At 50.1% G+C, this 19,699-nt stretch overlaps 2 protein-coding genes across 2 annotated transcripts; both read right to left on the bottom strand.

The window, feature by feature from the left end:
- Positions 1-86: 86 nt before the first annotated feature.
- On the bottom strand, positions 87-608 carry ENH_00008800 (hypothetical protein; the record flags this gene model as incomplete). Its single annotated transcript, XM_013578678.1, has 1 exon — positions 87-608. The coding sequence occupies one exon, from the start codon at positions 606-608 to the stop codon at positions 87-89; it is 522 nt and encodes a 173-aa protein (XP_013434132.1).
- A 5,667-nt stretch (positions 609-6,275) lies between these two features.
- On the bottom strand, positions 6,276-7,085 carry ENH_00008810 (hypothetical protein, conserved; the record flags this gene model as incomplete). Its single annotated transcript, XM_013578679.1, is given in 2 exon segments — positions 6,276-6,317; positions 6,321-7,085. Coding segments are annotated over 2 exon segments (807 nt in total).
- Positions 7,086-19,699: the final 12,614 nt, after the last annotated feature.

Here is a 19,699-nt window from a genome sequence, read left to right on the forward strand (position 1 = left end):
GGGTTTGCGGGGCTTCGACTTCGCCTGCAGCGGCGCTGCCCAACTTTTTGCTTCTTTTTGCATTTCGCCTTTGAATTCAAATCCAGTTAATCCTTTTGACGGAAGCAGAGACGACCTCCAGTGCTGTCCGCTGCTGCTGCTGCTGCTGCTGCTGCTGCTGCTGCTGCTGCTGCTGCTGTTGCTGCTGCTGCGGTTGTTCTGGTGGTGGTAGTGGTGCTGCTGCTGCTGCGGTTGTTTTGGTGGTGGTAGTGGTGCTGCTGCTGCTGGGGTTGTTTTGCTGCTGCTACTGCTGCTGCTGCTTGTGCTGCTGCTGCTGCTGCTCGTGCTGCTGCTGCTGCTTGTGCTGCTGCTGTTGCTGCTGCTTGTGCAGCTGTTGTTATTGCTGCTGCGGCTGTTTTGCTGCTGCTGCTGTTTCTGGTAATCATGCTGCTGTTGGTGCTGCTGCTAGGCGAGTTGATGTTTTTGCTGATGCTGCTGATGCTGTTTGGGGCCTTGCTGCTGTTGCTGCTGCTGCTGCTGCTGCTGCTGCTGCTGCTGGGGTCTTGCTGCTGTAATTCCAACAGCAGCACTTCGCTCTTTGGCGACCCACTAAACCAATATATCTTCATAAATGATAAACCAATAAATTAAATAATTAAATGACAAAATAAATAATTAATTAAATAATTGATTAATTAAATAATTAATTAATCGATCATTTATTTAATTAATTGTTTCTTGCTGCAGTGCTTGACGCCGCGAGCGGCCTCGCGAGCGAAAGCTGGGAAGCTGCGAGCCAGCGGGCCTATTCTGTTATACGCTCTTCTAGGGTTTACGAGCCAAACCCTCGTTTTTTGTTTTCGAGGGTTTTGGCTTTCAACAAGGAAATCGAGGGTTTGCTGCAGCTGCTGGAGGAGCAGCAGCGTGAGTTCCAATAACTAATTAATAAATCAATTGTTTTTATTATTTATTTATTTATTATTTATTTATTTATTTATTTATTTATTTATTTATTTATTTATTTATTTATTTATTTATTTATTTATTTATATTCTATTTATTTATTTTTGTTTGTTTTGCTGCTGCAGCAAAACCCCAGCAGCGCAACGAAGGCTCCACTTTGCTTGCTTCTTCTGTTTCTTTAAAAGCTTTCAAAAGAGCAAAAGCTGCCAACCAGTTGGAGGCCCTTCTCGCAGACGCCAAGTACTGCAACTGTAGGGTTTAGGGTTTAGGGTTTAGGGTTTGGGGTTTAGGGCTGGGGGTTACGGCTTGGCGTTTAGGTTCTAGGGTTTCGGTTTTAGAGTTCAGGGTTTAGGGTTTAGCGGCTAAGGCTGGGGTGTGGGGTTAACGGTTCGGGGGCTGTAGGTTTGGTCTTGGAATTTGGGCTAAGGGTTTAGGGTTTAGGGTTTAGGGTTTAGGGTTTAGGGTTTAGGGTTTGGGAGGGGAAGATACGCCTTTTCGCTCTTACTTGTAAATTCTTTATTAATTTCCAATTTTTAATTTTAATTTATTTTTTAACTTTTAAAATTCTTTATCAATTAATTTTTAATTATTAATTTTAATTCATTCTTCTTTAAACTTTTCGTTTTTTCTTTTTTGTTTTCTCCTGCTGCTAGGTGCCGAGCCCTGACTTCGGGCTCGCCCGAAGGCTAATCGACAATGCTGCTGCTGCTGCAACAGCAGCAGCAGCAGCTGCTGCTGTTGTGGCTGCTGCAGCGGCTGCAGCTTGTGCTGCGCGTGCATATAAGATTTTAGGGTTTACAAACCCTAAACCCTCAGGGGCGACCCAGAGGTTCGCACAACCTGAACCCTTCAGTTTTTGCCTTTTGCTTCTCTGCTGCTGCTGCTGCTGCTGTTGCAGTTGGCTGCAGCAGCAGCAGCTGCTGCTGCTGCGCCCAGCACTTCTGCTGCAGGAAGCAAACCCACGCCAATACCCGGGGGCCCCTAAGTAGTGCCTGTGGGGGGCCACCTAGTACTCTTGTAGAGCTCCCGAATTAATGCCTTCAGGGAGGCCCCTATAGAGGCCCCCAGGGGGCCCTTAGAGATGGCCCTAGAAATACCTTTACCACTGGAGGGGCCCCTAAACGGAGTCCTACAGGGGCTCCTACAGGGGCCCCTAGAAGAGCCTTTCAGGGGCCCCTACAGGGGCTCCTACAGGGGCCCCTAGAAGAACGTCGACAGAGGCCCCTAGAGGGGCCCCTAGAGGGGCCCCTAGAGGGGCCCCTAAAAGAGCCACTAGAGGGGTCTCTAGGGAAGCCCCTAGGGAGTTCCCTTGGGGGGCCCTTAGGGGGGCCCCAAGGGGACCCCAAAGTGCCAAGGCCTGCGGGGTACCCGTAGGCCTTGATGGGGGCCCATCTCGTTGAATTTCAGGGGCCCCCAGGGGCCCCCAGGGGCCCCTGGGGTTTCAATTTGAGGGCCCCAAGGGGCCCCAAGGGGCCCCAAGGGGCCCCTAGGGGCCCTCAAATTAATACCTGTTGCCTACTCTGGCGACGCAGGAAAGGCGCCCATTCGCGTTTAGTGGAGGCTGTCTTTCGTGCTGCTCCGGAGCTGGGATCGTGTGGGATCGTGTGGGATCGTGTGTGGGGTCGTGTGGGGTCGTATGGGATTGTATAAGATCGTATGGGATCGTGTGGGATCGTGTGTGGGATCGTGTGGGGTCGTTTCGATTTGCGGGAGCCAGAAGGACTTCAAAAGATTAAAAAGGAAATTAAAAAAATAAAAAACCAAATAAACAAAATGGGTTTAGAAGATAATAAGGATAATAAGGGGCCCGGGGCCCCACAGCTGGGTCTCGAAGTTAATCTGCAAACTGCTGGCAATTAGAAATAAAAATAAAACGATCAGAATTCGGCAATCATTTCAATCGCTAGTGCTGCTGCTGCTGCTGCTGCTTCTTGCAGCTGCAGCAGCAGCAGCTGCTGCAGCAACATCCTCCCTCTCTTGGCCCTGCTCACTTTAACACCCTGCTGCCGCCGCTGCCAACGCAGCAGCAGCAGCGGCAGCAGCAGCAGCAGCAGCTGCTGCTGCTGCTGCAGCAAAAGGGGGCGGAACGCGCATGCGTGTCACGGGCCCCCTCCCTTGATCTTGCTGACGAGGGCCCCCAAAGTGAAACTCAAGACGGAGTTGCTGGCAGCAGTAAATGCGGGGTGGCGTTCATAAAGGTCTCGCGGCTTCGGCCGCAGCGAAGGGTCCGGCTCCAGCAGCAAACGAATCATGTGCTGCAGCAGCAGCAGCAGCAGCAGCAGCAGCAGCAGCAGCAGTGGCAGGGGAGGCGATACGCAACGACAGATGCTGGGAGGGGAACTCGCGAACAAACTGGGATAGCAGCGACACAAACACCAGCAGCGGCAGCAACAGAAGCAGCAGCAGCAGCAGCAGAACTCGCAGCGGCAACAGCAGCAGTAGTGGCAGCAGCAAGCGAAGTGTACGTACAAGGACAGCAACAGGAGTGTCATAGCTGCAGCCGCTGAATTCGAGATCTTCTATTTTAACTCCAGCGATCCTCTCTGGAAAAAAAAGAAAAAAATGCTTCCAAAGCAGTAATAACAAGGGCAGCCCCAGCTGCAGCAGCAGCAGCAGGAGCAGCAGCAGCGGCAGCAGCGGCAGCAAGAGAGGCAGCAACTGCAGCAGCAGCAGGGACAGCAACAGCAGCAGCGGCAAGCAGACAAGGTCCCAGAGAAGCAGCAAAAGGAAAAAGAAATGAAACGAACTTCCCAATTCGTCATGCAGGAGCTCGTCCGCGCCGTACGGCTTGGTGTACATACACCAGAGCTTGAAAAAGGAAACCCCCAGGGCCCAGGAGTCTTTTGCTTCTGTCAGTTTTATACTATTGTTGGCTTTTAAAGAACATTCGAAACTCTCCGGAGGCAAATAAGAAAGAGTTCCTTCCAAACACGCCGCCTCGTGCTGCAGCGGCTGAGGTGTACGTACACCCCAGAAGCACACACACGCGACCTGCCCATCGCCAAACAGCCCAACTGCTCCATTAAGAAGTACTCAAAATAAATCTAGAAAGCACGCGCAGCTAGCCAGCTAGCTAGCTATTTGGCTAGCTAGCTAGCCACCTAAGCAGCTGTTTGAATGGCAAGGCAACCAGCAAGCTAGCCACCTAGCTAGCTAGCCATAGGCCTCACGTGGGCAGGCGAATAGTACTTTGCTCAGCTATCCAGGTAACTGCCTGCTAGCTAGCTAGCTAGCTAGCTAGCTAGCTAGCTAAATAGATAACTATCTAGCTGCCTAACCATCCAGCTGGCTGTTTATCCACCTAGCTAGCCAACTAGCCAGCTAGCTAGCTAGCTAGCCAGCTAGCTAGCTAGCCAGAGACTCACGTGGGCAAGCGAGTAGTCTCCCAGGAAGATCCTGCCGTCAGGCTTCACGAAGAAGTTTTGGGCCTTCACGTCCGAATGCACAAGCCCCATGTCGTGCATGCGCACCACAGCTCTGCAACACATGCAGCAGCACTCCAGCTAGCTATTTGCCTAGCTAGATGACTAGCTAGCTGGCTAGCTAGCTATTTAGCTAGCTAGCTGGCTAGCTAGCTGGCTCCCTTGCTAGCTTGCCGGCTTCTTGGCTGACTAACGAAATGGCTGCACAGCTGCTTTGCTGAGCAGCCGGTTGGGCCGCTAGCTAGCTAAGTAGCTGGCTAGCTAGCTAGCTAAGGAGCTAGCTGAATGCTTTGCTGAATCCCTAGCTAAATGCCTAGCTAAATAGTTTGCCACATGTACACCTATGTGTAGCTAGCTAGCTAAATGGGCAGCCTAGGTAGCTAGCTAGCTAACTAGCTAGCTATATGGATAGCTAGCTAGCTAGGTAAACAGCTAGCTGCTTACAGAAGCATTTGCTTGGTCGCCGAGAGCTTTGCGGAGGCGGAGGCACAGGCCAGGCCCCGCAGCATCGAGAGGTCCCCTGCAGCAGCAAATGCACTCAATGCACTAACGATTCCAGCAGCAGCAGCAGCAGCAACAAAGCAGCAGCAGCAGAATCAACAACAGCAGCAGCAGAGAAGCCCTAACGATCCCAGCAGCAGCGGCAGCAGCAGCAGCAGCAGCAGAATCAGCAACAGCAGCAGCAGCCGCAGCTGCTGTTGCTCAAGGATGAAGAGAAGCCGCCTGCAGCAGCAGCGCTACCAGGACCTTCTCAAGTTCAGCAAAGTGCGGACCAGCAGCAAATAAACAAAACCAAATAAAAAAACAAAAATAAATAAAAAACAAAATAAATAAAATAAACAGCCAAAAGTAACCACAACAAAGGCAGAACAGAGCAGCACGAACCGCCGCTGCAGCAGCAGAAGGCATGCAGCAGCACCTGCGAATCTCTCGAAGACGATCCACTGGGGCCAGCAGGTGCTGCTGCTGCTGCTGCTGCTGCTGCTGCTGCTGCTGCTGGTCTCCACCAAGTCCAGCGGCAAAGCCACGTGGGCCATTTGAGACCACAGAGGCGCTGAGACATCTGCAGGGGCAGCTCTGGCAAGGGCCAGTTCTAAGGCGAGTCTGCGGCGGAGGCGGCGCTGCCCTCCTGCTGCTGCTGCTGCTGCTGCTGCAGCAGGAGCTCCTGCTGCAGCGCCCGGAGCAGCAGCAGCAGAAGCAGCTGCTGCACCCGCTGCGCCGCGCCGCCCACCCCGAGGACTCAGGCAAAACACCTTCACCGCCAGCTCCGCGCGGCTGCCCCGAGCCACGCGCGCCTGCACAGCAGCAGCAGCAGCAGCAGCAGCAGCAGCAGCAGCAGCAGCAGAAGCAGCAGCGGAGGAGGAGGGGCTTCAAGAGGCATTTACAAGGCAGCAAAGAGCCGCAGGTGAAAGGCTGCCATCTAGCTCGCTCGCCAGCCAGGTAGCCAGCTAGCCAGCCAGCCAGCTAGCCAGCTAACTAGCTAGCTAGCTAACTAGCTAGTTAGCTGCCTATCTTGCTATCCAGCTAGCCACCTAGCTCGCTAGCCAGCCAGCTAGCTAGCTAGCTACTGAGCCAGCCAAGTAGCTAGCCGGTCAGCCAGCTAGCTAGCTGTCTGGCTAGCTAGCTAGCTAGCTGTCTGGCTAGCTAGCTAGCTAGCTGTCTGGCTAGCTAGCTAGCTGTCTGGCTAGCTAGCTAGCTGTCTGGCTAGCTAGCTAGCTAGCTAGCTCCTTAACTCACCAGCAAAACAATGCCCTGGCCGCCGGAGCCGAGCACTGCCTGGAGAATGAGTTTTATGCGGAGGCCTGTAGATACACTGCGCACTTCTATGGGAACCCCGAAGGGGTAGAGTTTCCTTATTGGCTCCTGCGTGCAAACCCTAAACCCTAAACCCTAAACCCTAAACCCTAAACCCTAAACTCTAAACCCTAAACCCGAAACCCGAAACCCTAAACCCTAAACCCTGGGGGAGCGCCGCTGCTCGCATGCGCGGGGCCACTCGCGCGGCCCTCTCTGTGCTCCTCCCCGCTGCTGTGGCTGCAGCTGCTGCTGCTGCTGCTGCTGCTGCAGCTGCTGCTGCTGCAGCAAACAGCTAACAGAGTCTTCCGCATCTTCTTCTGTGTTGTAGATGTCCAAAGCCTCATCACTGCCCAAATCCATTAGCTGTTGCTGCAGACGCTGCTGCTGCCTCTGTTGCTTCCGCTGCTGCTGCTGCTGCTGCTGCTGCTGTGTGGATCCCTTTTGCTTCGGCGAATGCTGCAGATGCTGCTGCTGGTGCTGCTGCTGCTTTTGCTGATCGGACGGCTCCTTTTGCTGCTGCTGCTTCCCTCTTTGCTGCTGCTGCTTCTCTTTCTGCTGCTTCTGCTTTTCATCGTGCTGCTGCGGCTTCTCTTTTTGCTGCTGCAGCCGTTCTGTTTGCTGCCGCTGCTCCCCCTTTTGGCGCTGCAGCTGCTGCTTTTGCTGCTGCCGCTCTTTTCGCTGCAGCTGCTTCTGTACATGCTGCAAGTCCTTCCCTGCTGCAGCACTCTTTGTTTTGCTGCCCCCCGGTTCGTTTTTGCTGCTAGCAGCAGCAGGAAGCAGGAAAGAGCAGCAGCCGCAGCAGCCCTCCGCGGGGCCCCACAGCAGCAGCCTCACATCCTCAAGGCTCAGCTGCAGCAGCAGCAGCAGCAGCAGCAACGAGACACGCCGAGGGAAGGCAGCGAGCTTCCTAATCCGCAGCTTCATTGGCCAATTCGCTGCGGATTTCCCTTCCCACTACTGTACCTGCTGCTGCTGCTGCTGCTGCCGCTGCTGCTGCTGCTGCTGCTGCTCCGAATAAAGACGGACGAGTCGCCATGGGTGGCCGACGTGGGGCACGAGAGTGTGTTTGCCTTATAAAGGCTGCTGCAGCAGCAGCTGCTGCTGCAGCTGCTGCTGCTGCTTTCAATTTCGCTGCTGCTGCTGCTGTAGGTCTGGCTGCTACTGCAGGCAACGCCGTCAAGGCAAGGAGCCTGAAAACAGACTCCTCGAATCTCACAGCAGCAGCAGCAGCTGCTGCTGCTGCTGCTGCTGCCGCTGCTGTGCTGCTTCTAGTTACTGGCAAGCCCGCTCGTTGAGTCGCTCTTGGGCTGCTGCAGCAGCAGCTTGAAGCCCTTTAAGATCTTATGAATTGCCTTCTATATTAACAGCAAACAGCCTCTTGTTGCTGCTGTCAGCGACTGGGGTCTCGATGGCTGCTCGGGAAGCCTCTGTGCAGACGCCACAAGTTGAGAAGACCTCAATAAAGTTTTTTGTACTTTTTCTTTTCAATTTGCTATTTATTAAGTTGTTAATGCAATTATTTACCACTTCTCTTCGGGAAATATCCCCTTTCGTTGGAGTCGTCGCTGCCGTTGCATGCGTTGCTGCGGCGCTGCAGCAATCCCTCGCTCCTCCTGCTTGCTTCCCCTGCTAGCAGCAAAAAGCGTTGTTTGCTTTAAATACAAAAAAACGTAAAGTTTTAATCAAATAAAATTAATAAATCCAAATCTGTTGGATTAAGGACCCCTAAAGCTAAAGACTGCCGCTGTCGGCGCTCCCCAGCGCCTACAGACACCAATAGAGGCCCCTGCTTACAGGCCTAGGCGGCTGCTGTGCAGCTTCTCCGGTGCTGCTGCAGCATCTTCGGTGCTGCTGCAGCATCTTCAGTGCTGCTGCAGCTTCCTCCTGCGCTGCTGCAGGCCCGCCTGTGCTGCTGCAACGCAGCACGCGCTGCTGCAGCATCCTTTCGTGCTGCTGCGGCTTCCTTCGGCGCTGCTTCAGCCCCGCCTGCTCTGCTGCGGCTTCGTTTGGCGCAGCAGCAGCCTCCTTCGGCGCTGCTGCAGCTTCCTCCGGCGCTGCAGCAGCGAAGGCTGCGCCGCTGCAGCTGCAGCGCAGAAGTTGCTGCTGCAGCGCAGGAGGTGCTGCTGCAGCTCAAGCGGGGCTGTTGCAGCAAAGAAGACGCTGCACAACTGTAGCTGCTGCGGGAGAGTCTGCGTTTCCAATTTAGACTTCAGTGCTTTGACTCGTAAAGGGGCCCCTTGAGTGCTCCTTTTGAGGCCCTGACCATTTCCAGGGGCCCCCAGAAGCTGCACACACCCAGCATGCAAAGTTGACACGAAAAAAACACTAAGACCGAAAGCCAGGCCTGGGAGGCTCACAGGGGGCCCCCCAGCAGGCGAAAGCAGAGGATCCGGGCCGGCTGGGAGGCGGTAGCCTCGCCTCTCATTGGCTCTTTGAATTCAAAATTTATTTTGAATTTAAAGAGCCTCTTGGTGTTCATATCGAGGAGGAAAATGACCACAGCTGAGCCCTCCACCCCTGCCAGTGGGGGCCAGTGGGGCCTGCCACAGGCTGCAATTCCCAGAGAGTTTAGCTGGCTAGCAATTATCGAATAAGTATTCAAGTGCTACTCTTCTGGCTGTCCAAGCTTCTCTATAATAGTGCATTTGGCCCATATGGATACAGTTAAACTTGCCTCATGGCTGTGTTGCACTAAGTTGGGCCGGCGCCTCACAGCTCAGTAAGCAGCGAAACCCTGATGGGCGATTGAGGCTCGTAACTGCTTGTATTTCCTGCCTAATTGGTCTTATTTAATACCAGTCTTACGTTCTATTGTATTATTTCCATGGAGTAGATCACTGTAGCTACTGTAGGCACACTGGGGGCGCCACTGTAGTGTACTGATCTACGCAAGACATACTTTCCGTCCATGTCGTCAAAATGTTTGTTTTTCATGCAATTACCACTACCCTTAGATGCCTACGCCTATCTCAGGTGCGATTTTGCCTCCTTAAACACACACAGTAGATGTAGTACACCGCGTTCTCGGCATGGGCTACGATGTTACCTGTCCCACAACTTGCGCACTATATGAAATCCTCTCTACTGTCGATGCATCTGTTGCGAAACGTCTACCATATTATTAAAAGGCAGCTCTATTCCGAGCTTTCCAAACCAGAATTTCTCTAAGTCGTTCATTCATGGTTCTTGGCCAGGTAGGGAGGTGACCCGCACCAGTGCCGGCGTTGTCGCCAGCTCCAATTTTAGGGTTCTCGTAGACATTTCCAGTTTATACACGTTATTTTGCTAATAAATTAGTTTTCTATTTTACTAGTAAGGAGTTTCCGCGATCGACCAACGTCGTAACCTCTTAACCGCTTATAGGTGACCAGTGGTGAAGGCCACGAGCAGGCCCTGTTGTAGTGCCTGCACACTGCAGTAGATTCATCTGTAGCCCGTCTTTTGCTGCAAAAGTCTCTGCTTCAAGCATTGAGAGACTTTGACAGTTTTCTTTCGTATTGCTAGAGTACACTGTAGTCCCTTTTCATGCGCATTGCGCTTAGACTGCTCGCCTTTACGCGGCTGTGGCTGCGAAGCAGTATTTTCCCCTTAATTTCCATCATGTTCACACGATTTACAGCAGGTCTCTCCATCCCGGCGAGCCCATTAGTTTCATGGGACCAACCCGTAGCCAGAAGTTGCTTCTTCTTGCACTAAAAAGCGACAGAGCATGCCTGATAACGCTTCAAGGGCTGCAGCTTGTTTCTGTCAACTCCAGAATATAGGCTTGGATCCAACTGATTCGCCGTCTACTGCGCACCTCCCTGTTAGCTTCCCACAAGTTGTCCAATGCTGCTGCCGCCCAACCAATGAGCTCTACTGTGTGCTATGGTGAAAGAAACAGGGTCCTGTAGAATCGAGTTTTTACCTTACTGCTCATAGAATAATAATTTTCCCCAATATCCTTCAATCATCTTGAGTGAAGCTTGGCTTAGCCACTGCACAGTACTGCTAGTGCGCACGCACATGTCTCTGAACAGCAAAGACCAAGTAAAGGCTAAGATAAACATTTTTCTATTGTACCTACCAACAAGAGATTTCAACTCACGGTGTTCATGTTATTGCCTGACACTGCCTGCCCCAAACCGTGGCCTACCTGTGTGCCACCTTAAAGGTGGCCCGCTGCAAGAGCAAAAATGTTCCAAGTGAAGCAAATCGAGCTGTGCTCTTTTCATACAGCGCGAAATGTGACGTTCTCAAGGTTGTTCCAGCGCGGCAGTGTAATGCCGTGCGCTACAGAGATGGGCCACCTTATATTGGCTCTGGGTTTAGAGCCCCACACGAACGCTCTTCAAAACTACACACTTTTCTGAAATTCAAGACGGCAGCTGGATTAATTTTCTGTGACACTAACACTGCGACTGGTTCAATTACGCTTAGCAAGAGCTCTTACGCCGCCAAAGGGCCATGTATTGAACGCATTGTATATGAGCACTGGCTGCTTTTTTTCATTTGTATGCATGAAGTAGCCAGGTTGTGTTTTGTGTTATATGGAACTTGACGAGCGGCGGTTGCCGCTGGCACACCGGAGTTGTACGCCAGCGCATTGCGCCATTAGTCTTTTAAGTAAGTTTCTTACCTTCGTCGGCACAGCCTGGCTTACTTTAAAAAGCAAGCCGCCGCATTGTATTGCTGTTCCCAGTGCCTCATTCTGCCGCAATTAGGACGTAGCGTACTTACCCTACTCCCACGTTGTGACACATTGTGACGGCAGAAAAGGCAGCCTAATAGAGTGCGAATATCCTACTCTGTCGTGGTTTTTTCCTCCCATCTGTTCGCTCCTGCTTGCTGCTGTAGAGCTGCCTAGAAAACAACTGAAACATATGCCTTGTAGCCGCAGTTCCGAAGAAAGGAAGCTCTCTGCAGTGCATTGACGAGATTTTGCCACCGAGGTTTTCCTTATTGTTCAAGAGTCCCAAGCGCATTTGCCATTCACCGAACTGGAGACGGTTGGCTACTTTGTTTAAATACAGTCCCAAGCCCCGCTTGTGCAGTAAGCATTTGGCTTTGTAGCAACTACAGTTACATGGGTGCGCAGATGTGGGCATTTATCTTCATCTCCTGCAGTAAAGCCTTCAGTCTTACGAACAGCAAAAGCGCATTCAAGGGAACACTGGGCAACTGCCTTCTTCATAGTGTCTAAATTCACAGGAAGTACTGAGTTTTAAGTCCACAGAAAAATAAATACAGAAAATGTCCCGCAGCCATTATGAGGTACATTGTGAACGAAATCATGAGAGCTCTTGCGAGCCTAGCTCAGCAAGAGCTTGCATCGCCAAAGGATAAAGATACATCGTAACTTCTTTTGGGGTCGGCTTTCTTATGAAGTAAAGGTCACCACAACTCATCAAGAAGCATGCAATACGTTTCGAAAAAACACATCAAATTTGAAGACGTTTCACAGTGTTTTCCTTTCGCAAATCCACATACACCAGTAACCCTGAACTTAATGTACTTACGTGAAAGAAGTTGAGGGCCGGTTCCTTAAAAAAGACGGTCCCCTCTGCAGCTTTTCGGCTTGTTTGCAGAAAGCAAGCAGCCACAGCCCCAGCGGCAGCAGCAGCTCACGTCATCACGATATTGCATATTTAATGCACAGTGTGATTTCTGTGAGTTCTCTAAAGCGATAGTCAACGTCATGATTTCCAGCTTAATATGAAGCCTTCATTTCTGTTGTGCATCCATGCATGCACTACAGAGGAGAGTCTATCTCCACAATAAAACTCTGCAATTTCGTGCACCTGATCATGCATGACTGTGTACGCACGAAAGCAATTGACGCAGGGTCCTGACCAAGTCAAGAAGCGCAAATAATGAGCTTCACATTGGATAAAGTTAGCACAATTCACAAGAAAAAGTTGGAAGCCATTTACCTGCAGTTCTTCCTACCTGCGTGCACACCACACAATAGAGAACACTATCGATAGATTAAATCAAGTGGAGAGCAGCTCGTTGCTCCTTCCACGATTCCTTTTTAATAGGAGGTAAAAAAAGTGTGCTGAGTAAACTCCAACATCAGCAGGACGCAGCTCTTCGCGCCAAGCTCTTCTCTGCCGCTCCGTTCGCCGTCCCGCTTTATTCGGAGGTTTCGGCAAAGCATTCACACGCCTCGGGGGGGTCACTGTAAGGAGGTGCGCGCAACGCTGCAGAAAAATAGCAGTTGAATGTGTCATTGTGAACTTCGGTATGAACAAGTAATATCACGGTGCTTTTATGAGATAACTCGCACTTCATTCCACTGCCTCAGGGACCGTGCATAATCCTTTAATTCTCAATGAGCGTTTCTACTTTACGACTCGCTTGAAAGCTTTTGGTGCCTTGCGCTCCTGAAGCTTACACCACGAAGTGCTCTTATGAAATGCAGTAAGGCTTGCCTGTCACATGCACCAAGATGTGCCCGACCAAATTGCCCTCACGGGTGGATGTGATCTCAATTGTAGGGGCAGTCTTGCGCCTTGCTGTACATCCAGAAACTCGATGCTAATACGAACATTGCAAGGTGCCAGCTGAGCATTTTAGGGCTGCCGCGCTTGACTGGGACTCATATGTGTGGGTATTTGAAGATATCGAAAAATCGACAGAGAACTAGGCCTAGAAAAGAGTCAGTTCCCCGCAGAGAATAGTTTGCCTTACACGAACTTTCCGATAGCTGAATAACTGCATCAAGGACGCAGGTCTCCAAAGTACGTGTAAATTCGAGTAAGAGCTGCAGAGAGGAATGCACAATTGCAGAACCAAAAATATTGAGAATGTACTTGCAAGCTTGGGGGAAGCGAGGAATACAAGCAGCTCGGCTGCAGAGGTGCCTGAACTATTCATGGAGGGGGGAAAAGAACTTACCTCCATAGTTGGCCAATGCGGACGATGACGCTGCGTAAGCAAACATACAAACAAGCACGAGGAACCAATGGTAAAAAACTCCATTTCATATTTCAATGAACCTTTCTCTCTACGCACTGGAGAATCTTCATATGGTCATCATACCTCTAGGACAACACGAATGCAGAAAGCGACACCCATCACTAATGCTTGAAATTCTCCTGAAATTGCATATTACAGAAGAATCGTACACGCCTTTTTTTTGTGTGCTTGCGTCGGTCTCTTTCCTCCTATTAGTCAAGCAGCTGCCGAATTGCTTTCGGGGAGATTGCAGATTCCAGAAAGAAAAACATCGGTGAGACACAAAAAAGAAAAACCTCAAGGTGCAGATTTAAGTAGAGACATCACAGCAGACATGGCATATCTCACTCATGCCTCACTAAAAATAGCTGAAACAGGGATTTTTGAAGGACAGGTGAATTATACAGGCAGATTCGATGTTTATAAATTACGTGGATGCTTTGTTCGATGCGAGACTGACTTTCGCTCTCCCTAGGACGTCGTTGAGAGAACGTTTGAACAAACTGTACGACACTCTTCAAGACATGTGTGTCCTGCAAGCCACCACAAATCATCAAACATTCCAGTTAAGCTTTTGTGAGCTCACTTCAGTTACAACGTGTACCGGATAGGCAGGGGCGCATAAATGGACCATCTAATTACAAGACACTAATAACATGCGAACAAAAGTCATCAGGCTGTCGGCTAAGCAAAGGAAGTACCCGTTGATTTTCAAGTGCTGGAAACTCGAAGGGTCCAGATGATTGACTCTCATCGCCAGTCCCATGGCCTTCACTAGAATTGAAGCGAAAAGCACAAGCAATAGTGCGCCACGCGGTTGAAAGCGCTGTTCGCAGGCTACCTCTAACCACTGACGATGCATTGTTGGAGGCCGCACTACCTCCTTCTGCTACTGCGCCACGGTTTCCTCCGCTCTGTTCATTTTCGTCGTTGCTTGGAGTCTGATTGCCGCAGGCCTCTTCATATGAAGGCAATGCTACTGGCCCGACTGCTGCATGCGGGCTTCTCCAGCTTTGTGTATCTCCACCGTTGCTTCGGGCTTCACTGCCGCATGCTTCTTCGTATGAAGGGAGCAGATCAGGTCCCCCTGCTGGATTTTGATTTCTTGGGCTTTGTACGAAACTATTGCTGCCTTGGGGTGGACTGCGGCACGCTTCATCATACGTGGGTAACTCATCTGCTGCCGGTGACTGAAGTCCACCTTCTACACTTTCCTCAGTGCCATTGCTGCTCTGGCCCTGATGGCTGCATGCACCTTCATATCGCGGCAATTGAAAACCCCGATCTCTCGTCGATGAAGTGATGGGAGCTTTATACAAGCTTGAACGATGTGGGCGCTAGCAAAAGGAAAAGCACACACATCCGCTGCAAGTCGGCTCAATTGCAAGACGCACACTGGCCTGCTGTGATAATACAAGGAATGTGGTAAAGACGGTGTCGAGCACAATTATTTAGCTGTTTTGTTGCCCTAAAAACTGCCAGGGGCAGAAGACGCACACTGGCCTGCTGTGATAATACAAGGAATGTGGTAAAGACGGTGTCGAGCACAATTATTTAGCTGTTTTGTTGCCCTAAAAACTGCCAGGGGCAGAAAGTGCAAATCTTTGCCTGCAGGCTTTCTACCGTCGAGGTGTGCACTTTGCAAAGGCTTCACCCGGTCAGAGAGCCTCCTGGAAGAATCGCCTGAGTATCTATAGTTTTTAAGGTAAAGCGCACACTGAGCAACAAGGAATATGAGAGCGCTGAGAAGCAGTAGCGAAGATGGCGAACCAAAGGTCTGCTTCAGTGTCCTTGCCTTCGGCTGATTCTTTCTGGCTCTACGCAGCGAACCCGAATTTGGGAGTGCCAATTCATGTGAGTTTCTCTCCGAAACGTGGGGCATTTCAGAGTGCACCATTGAAGTCATTTTGCAACAAGCAGGTTGACCCGCCAGCCCGCTGCGGAGACCCCCATATATGTTGACACGCAATGAAATATTAGATTTGAAGGTAGTAGGGAGATACCGTTCTTGTGGACAATAAATTAGATCACAAAGGTTCGAGGAAATGAGCAGACATTTGTTGACCCAGACGATCTCGTGACTACTGCAAGCCGTTCACGCGCATAGCTGTCAGCCGGCTTCTCATTTGCATGAGGCTTGGCGTTATCCGAACTAGCTGATAACAAAATAATAGCCCCTAAATATGGTGCTTTCTCCCGAAAGATCTGCTTTTTGCCACTGCTCTGAGCCAAGGGATGCGATGTGAAGGGCCCTGGGTGCAGAACTAGTAGCGGCCCCACGTATAAGCGATGACGAGTCACCTTACACCATGGCCGAGCTTTTCGCGTAAACAATGCCGTATCAGTAAAACTGCTAGGCTCATCTAGCTGACACATTAGTTAAAAATTGTCCTTTTGCTTGTGGTGCCGTGTCCTGCCGACTCTTAGAGGAACTGTTGACATCTGCAGATCTTTTCACGCCATCACTAACAAGCCTGAGTCTCCGGTCCTAACACCCTCCCAAACACTTTGCCGTTCTCTGTATATCATCTGTTATTAATTTCTCTCCTTGTTTGACTTCTGTCCCCAGGTTCCCCGACAAAACCTTTCTAGCTTCACGTTAAACTCGCCTCGTCGAAACTGGCCTGGAGCAGCGCACCGTTGGCCCTTGCAGACAAGTGCACTGCCGCTATTGCTAGGTTCTTGTGCTTGCAAAAGACCACGAAAATGCGAAACAGATTGATGCAACAAAAAAGCCAAGAAGGCATCATCGTTTATGCAGGAGCAGCACCGTACATCAGACCGCTCTGTTCTACGGCACACGAGCGGAGAGCGTGACCTTCATTTGCTACGACTAGGTTGCAGCTCCATTGATGAGCCTTCTCTTTAATTGAAATTGTGGAAAGATTTTAAAATTTATTGTAGTATAGTACTTCATTCAGTGAATGCACTATTCAGTGGGACGCGAAAATGCCCGCGCGAGTTTCCGCCACTCGACTTGTTTGTCTGCTCCATTAGAGGCTTTTGCGCATTGGCTCGCCTTTTCGTAATCAAAGCATAACTTTTAGAGCTTAGAAATCACATTTGCGCCTTGTTACAAGGTTAGGTCTGCCGCGTGCGGGTTTAAGGGTTCTGGCTTTGCATATGAATGGTTGGTCCTAGGACACTTGTGACTCAGGCCTGCGTCGCCACTTCCTCTTCTGGACAATTTTCGATCCCATTCCGCAAAGGGGGAGACGTTTATTCTGACGTAGCCCGTGCACTGTTCCGGGTGCTTCCGTTGTTTGGTCCAAAACGTATTCATGATTGCTTTTCCCGTCTAATAAAACAAGCATGGGGGTCTGAAATTTTTGGACCTATTTTTCAAGTTCTGTGCACCATTACACAGCAGAATGCTATCCTCGATGTACTCACTCCGTACGTATGTCGGCCTCAACTCGCGCCTAACGGTTCTTCTAGGAAGAGATAGGATATATAGGATTTGGGCAGGCGAATAGTAGAAGTGTTTGCTGGAGGCGCTGACCTTTAACGTCATCCCCACAGCTTCTGCTTGGTCGGCAGACGCTCCACAGAACGCAGTTAGGCTCATTAAAGCCGTAACATACCAAAGAATTGGTTTTAAGAGCGACGGCGAAACGGCCCTTGACGGCTTAGTTGAGTTGCGTGAAGGGCATCAGGTCTAAATTACCCCGGCCTTCAGACGTCATTTTCGCCAAATCTAAACATAGCAACCTCAATGAACTCCAACGGGCGTCGAAAGCAGGTGGGAGCATGCCATGCTTGTGTCTCTAAATAAAGTTGAGCCTTCGGAGCACCGGTCTTCGGCAACTTCCTCCCCAACATTCCGCCATTGCATGGCCTCTGTCTGACACAAAAATACTTTTAATTAAACCAGCTTAGCTGCTTATAATACTTCGCATTCTGGATGCATGGCACTTTAATTCGAGGAACCTGAATCAGGCTCGGATGCACACAGACTGATTCTCATTAGCTCGATGAATGAAACCTCAATCGATGTTTCTGCGGAAACAGCAGCTCATGCATTTGGACTTGAGTGTTTCGAAGTGTTTTGTGAGTCCTCTGCATGAAGAAATCTGGTCACCAGCACAATCTACATAATGAATTCGAGATAGCGTCAACACCGTAGACAACATAGATTAATGATTGATGGGAGGCCAACTTTACGTTGAAAAGACGAGACAAGGAGTTACCTTTCTCTCTATTTCCAGATAAGGTGCTTTCTTTGTTTACATCTTCAACCGCTGTGCATTTTACTCAAACTGTACCTTACATCTTCAACCGCTGTGCATTTTACTCAAATTGTACCAGTGGCTGGGGGTGTAAGCTAAAGGCATCGAAGGGAGAGAGCCTAGCATTTGCCTGGTAGAGCTAGGCGAAGACGTCGTGCATCCTTGTGGTCTAGAACTTCTGGACTGTGCCAGCCAGTGACCGAACTCTACTGGTACCTCTGCAAGCAGAGAACTACAAGCTGTGAGCGATTGAAGGGTACTTGAGCTTATTTGTTTAATTTTCGCATAGAAAGATTCGTACTACTCCTTAGGTATGGCTTGTTTCATTGTTTCGTGCAAGACGTTCCCGCGAGTTGCCTGTCACAGAGCTGTCGAAAGGGCCATGACTCCGGGAGCGAAGCACTGATTTCCAGACAGTTCAGTGACAGCAGGCCTAAATCCGATTAATGGCTTTTGCTTAATTCGGTAATGGCCACGTATCTTCAAACTCCTTGTTGGCCGCAGCGACTGAGTTGAGGTCTTTCTGTATCAACAATTTTAGGTAAGCGCACAGTAGTCGACTCGCTCAAATGCCTCCGCACGGCTCCAGGAAATTGACTCCGTTATGTTTGCATTGTAGTCTTGTCTCCCTGTGCTATTTGCTTTTGAACCGGTTCTCCCCTAAGCTGCAAGTTGCTGCTTTTTCCCTCCATTCACTTAATCCTTCTTTACTGCCCAATATATTTTTTGAATGCTGCGGAACAGGCTGGCAGAAAGGAATATCTGACTTGCTGATATTTAACTTTGTTGCTTGAAACGCTTGTTTGGTTGTTTCATGTATTTGCGTACACAGCTGAACACGCCAATGCAATATGCGTCCTTTATATCTCCACATACAACGAAATTGGTCATCTAACAGCTTTTGTTCTTCGAAGCTCCTTAATTGTGGCGTTGCCTTCTGCTGAGGCCTTAGTGGGCATATAAAACTTTATGTAAAGATATGGTCACGCTATCCGAAAAAAGCCGAAAAGGGAAAGTGTTTAACTCAGAAAAAAATTCTAAATGACGCTGCAGTGTTAAGAAGATCGTAGCTCAACGTCGCAGCTGGAACAATTTTTGAAGAATCTTCTACATCAGTGCTTGCGGCCAACCCGGCAAAAACAGCTTCTCCAGGAAGTTACGTGAGCCGTACGACACCTTCCACTAGCGCAAACATTGCAGCTAAGACAGGTTTGCAGTAAAAATATTAGTCTTCAATACATCGCTGTTTGCAGTGTACTTTATGGGCACCTGTTTATCCGTGACAGTCATGCATGCGCAAGCATGCACAGTTTGAGTCTCACAGTTCTGGCAATGGCATCTAGAAAATGGCTCGCCAAATAGATATATCTCGGATTCTGCTTATGCATCCGGTGTTGTTATTTGTGGAATTCGACCCCCAATTTATACAGACGGTCAGATGCATTGCCCTCATGGTCGGGAACCAGGTAGAGACGAAGGAGGCTCCTTATGTATACAAGGAGGCTAAAATGTGGTGCGAGTTACCAATGTTTCGCAGTGGCAGATCCCGACAACCAATGACGTGGAAAACGAGCAGACATCATGCATTGTACACGTCAATACATCCAACTCAGCTGTCCCCTGCGTCCATAGCCGCGTTGATTTTTTGTGGGGCAGGAGACGCCGAATTAAACCACTCGCCTTTTATTGCAGCCTTTGGGAAATACCACTCTTCCCCGCGGGTCCTCAACTGACAGTTAAAGAAGCCCACGAAATCATGTGAAACAAGCAGATACGGCTTGAGTCATGCTTGAACTGCAGTTCAAACGCCTCATACGGAAGCATCTCCAGGATAACAGCTCAATTGTATTAAATGTTTGATGAGGGTCGGATGAGTTATATATAATTTTGCAGTGCCACGGCCAGGGACCCGAGCCTGTTCAGAGGCTTTTACGCTAATGAGAGATGCCAAGTAGTTGCCGAGATATGATGGACGTTTTGTTTAGTGGCTAATTTATTGCATTCGTATACATTGAATCACCAGGTGGCGCATATCATGGCGTGTGGTAGTTGCGGCCATTGCCAGTGCTGCTTCTAAAGATCCGTCTCTCTGTATGCCCATGGACTCGGCGGCCTTCCTTTTGCCGGTTCGGAATATCTGAGCCTCTGGCGAAGCTGTTTCCAGCAGGAGCAGGAGCAGCAGGAGCAGTACGTTACACCATTAGCTTTTCTCGTGTCTCTTCGCTGCGCTGGTATTGCATGCTTTGCTCTGAAGAGCGACTCTGAAGTTCTGCCGTTCCTACTTCTGTACTCTGTCACAATTTGCAAGCTTACCTACGCAGCTTCTTCCCAGGTCGTGGCAGTTACTACAATTGCTTGAGAGCGGTGCGA

This window comes from Eimeria necatrix, genomic scaffold (assembly GCF_000499385.1).
Source record: "Eimeria necatrix Houghton genomic scaffold, Enh_scaff125, whole genome shotgun sequence".
Lineage (NCBI taxonomy): Eukaryota > Apicomplexa > Conoidasida > Eucoccidiorida > Eimeriidae > Eimeria > Eimeria necatrix.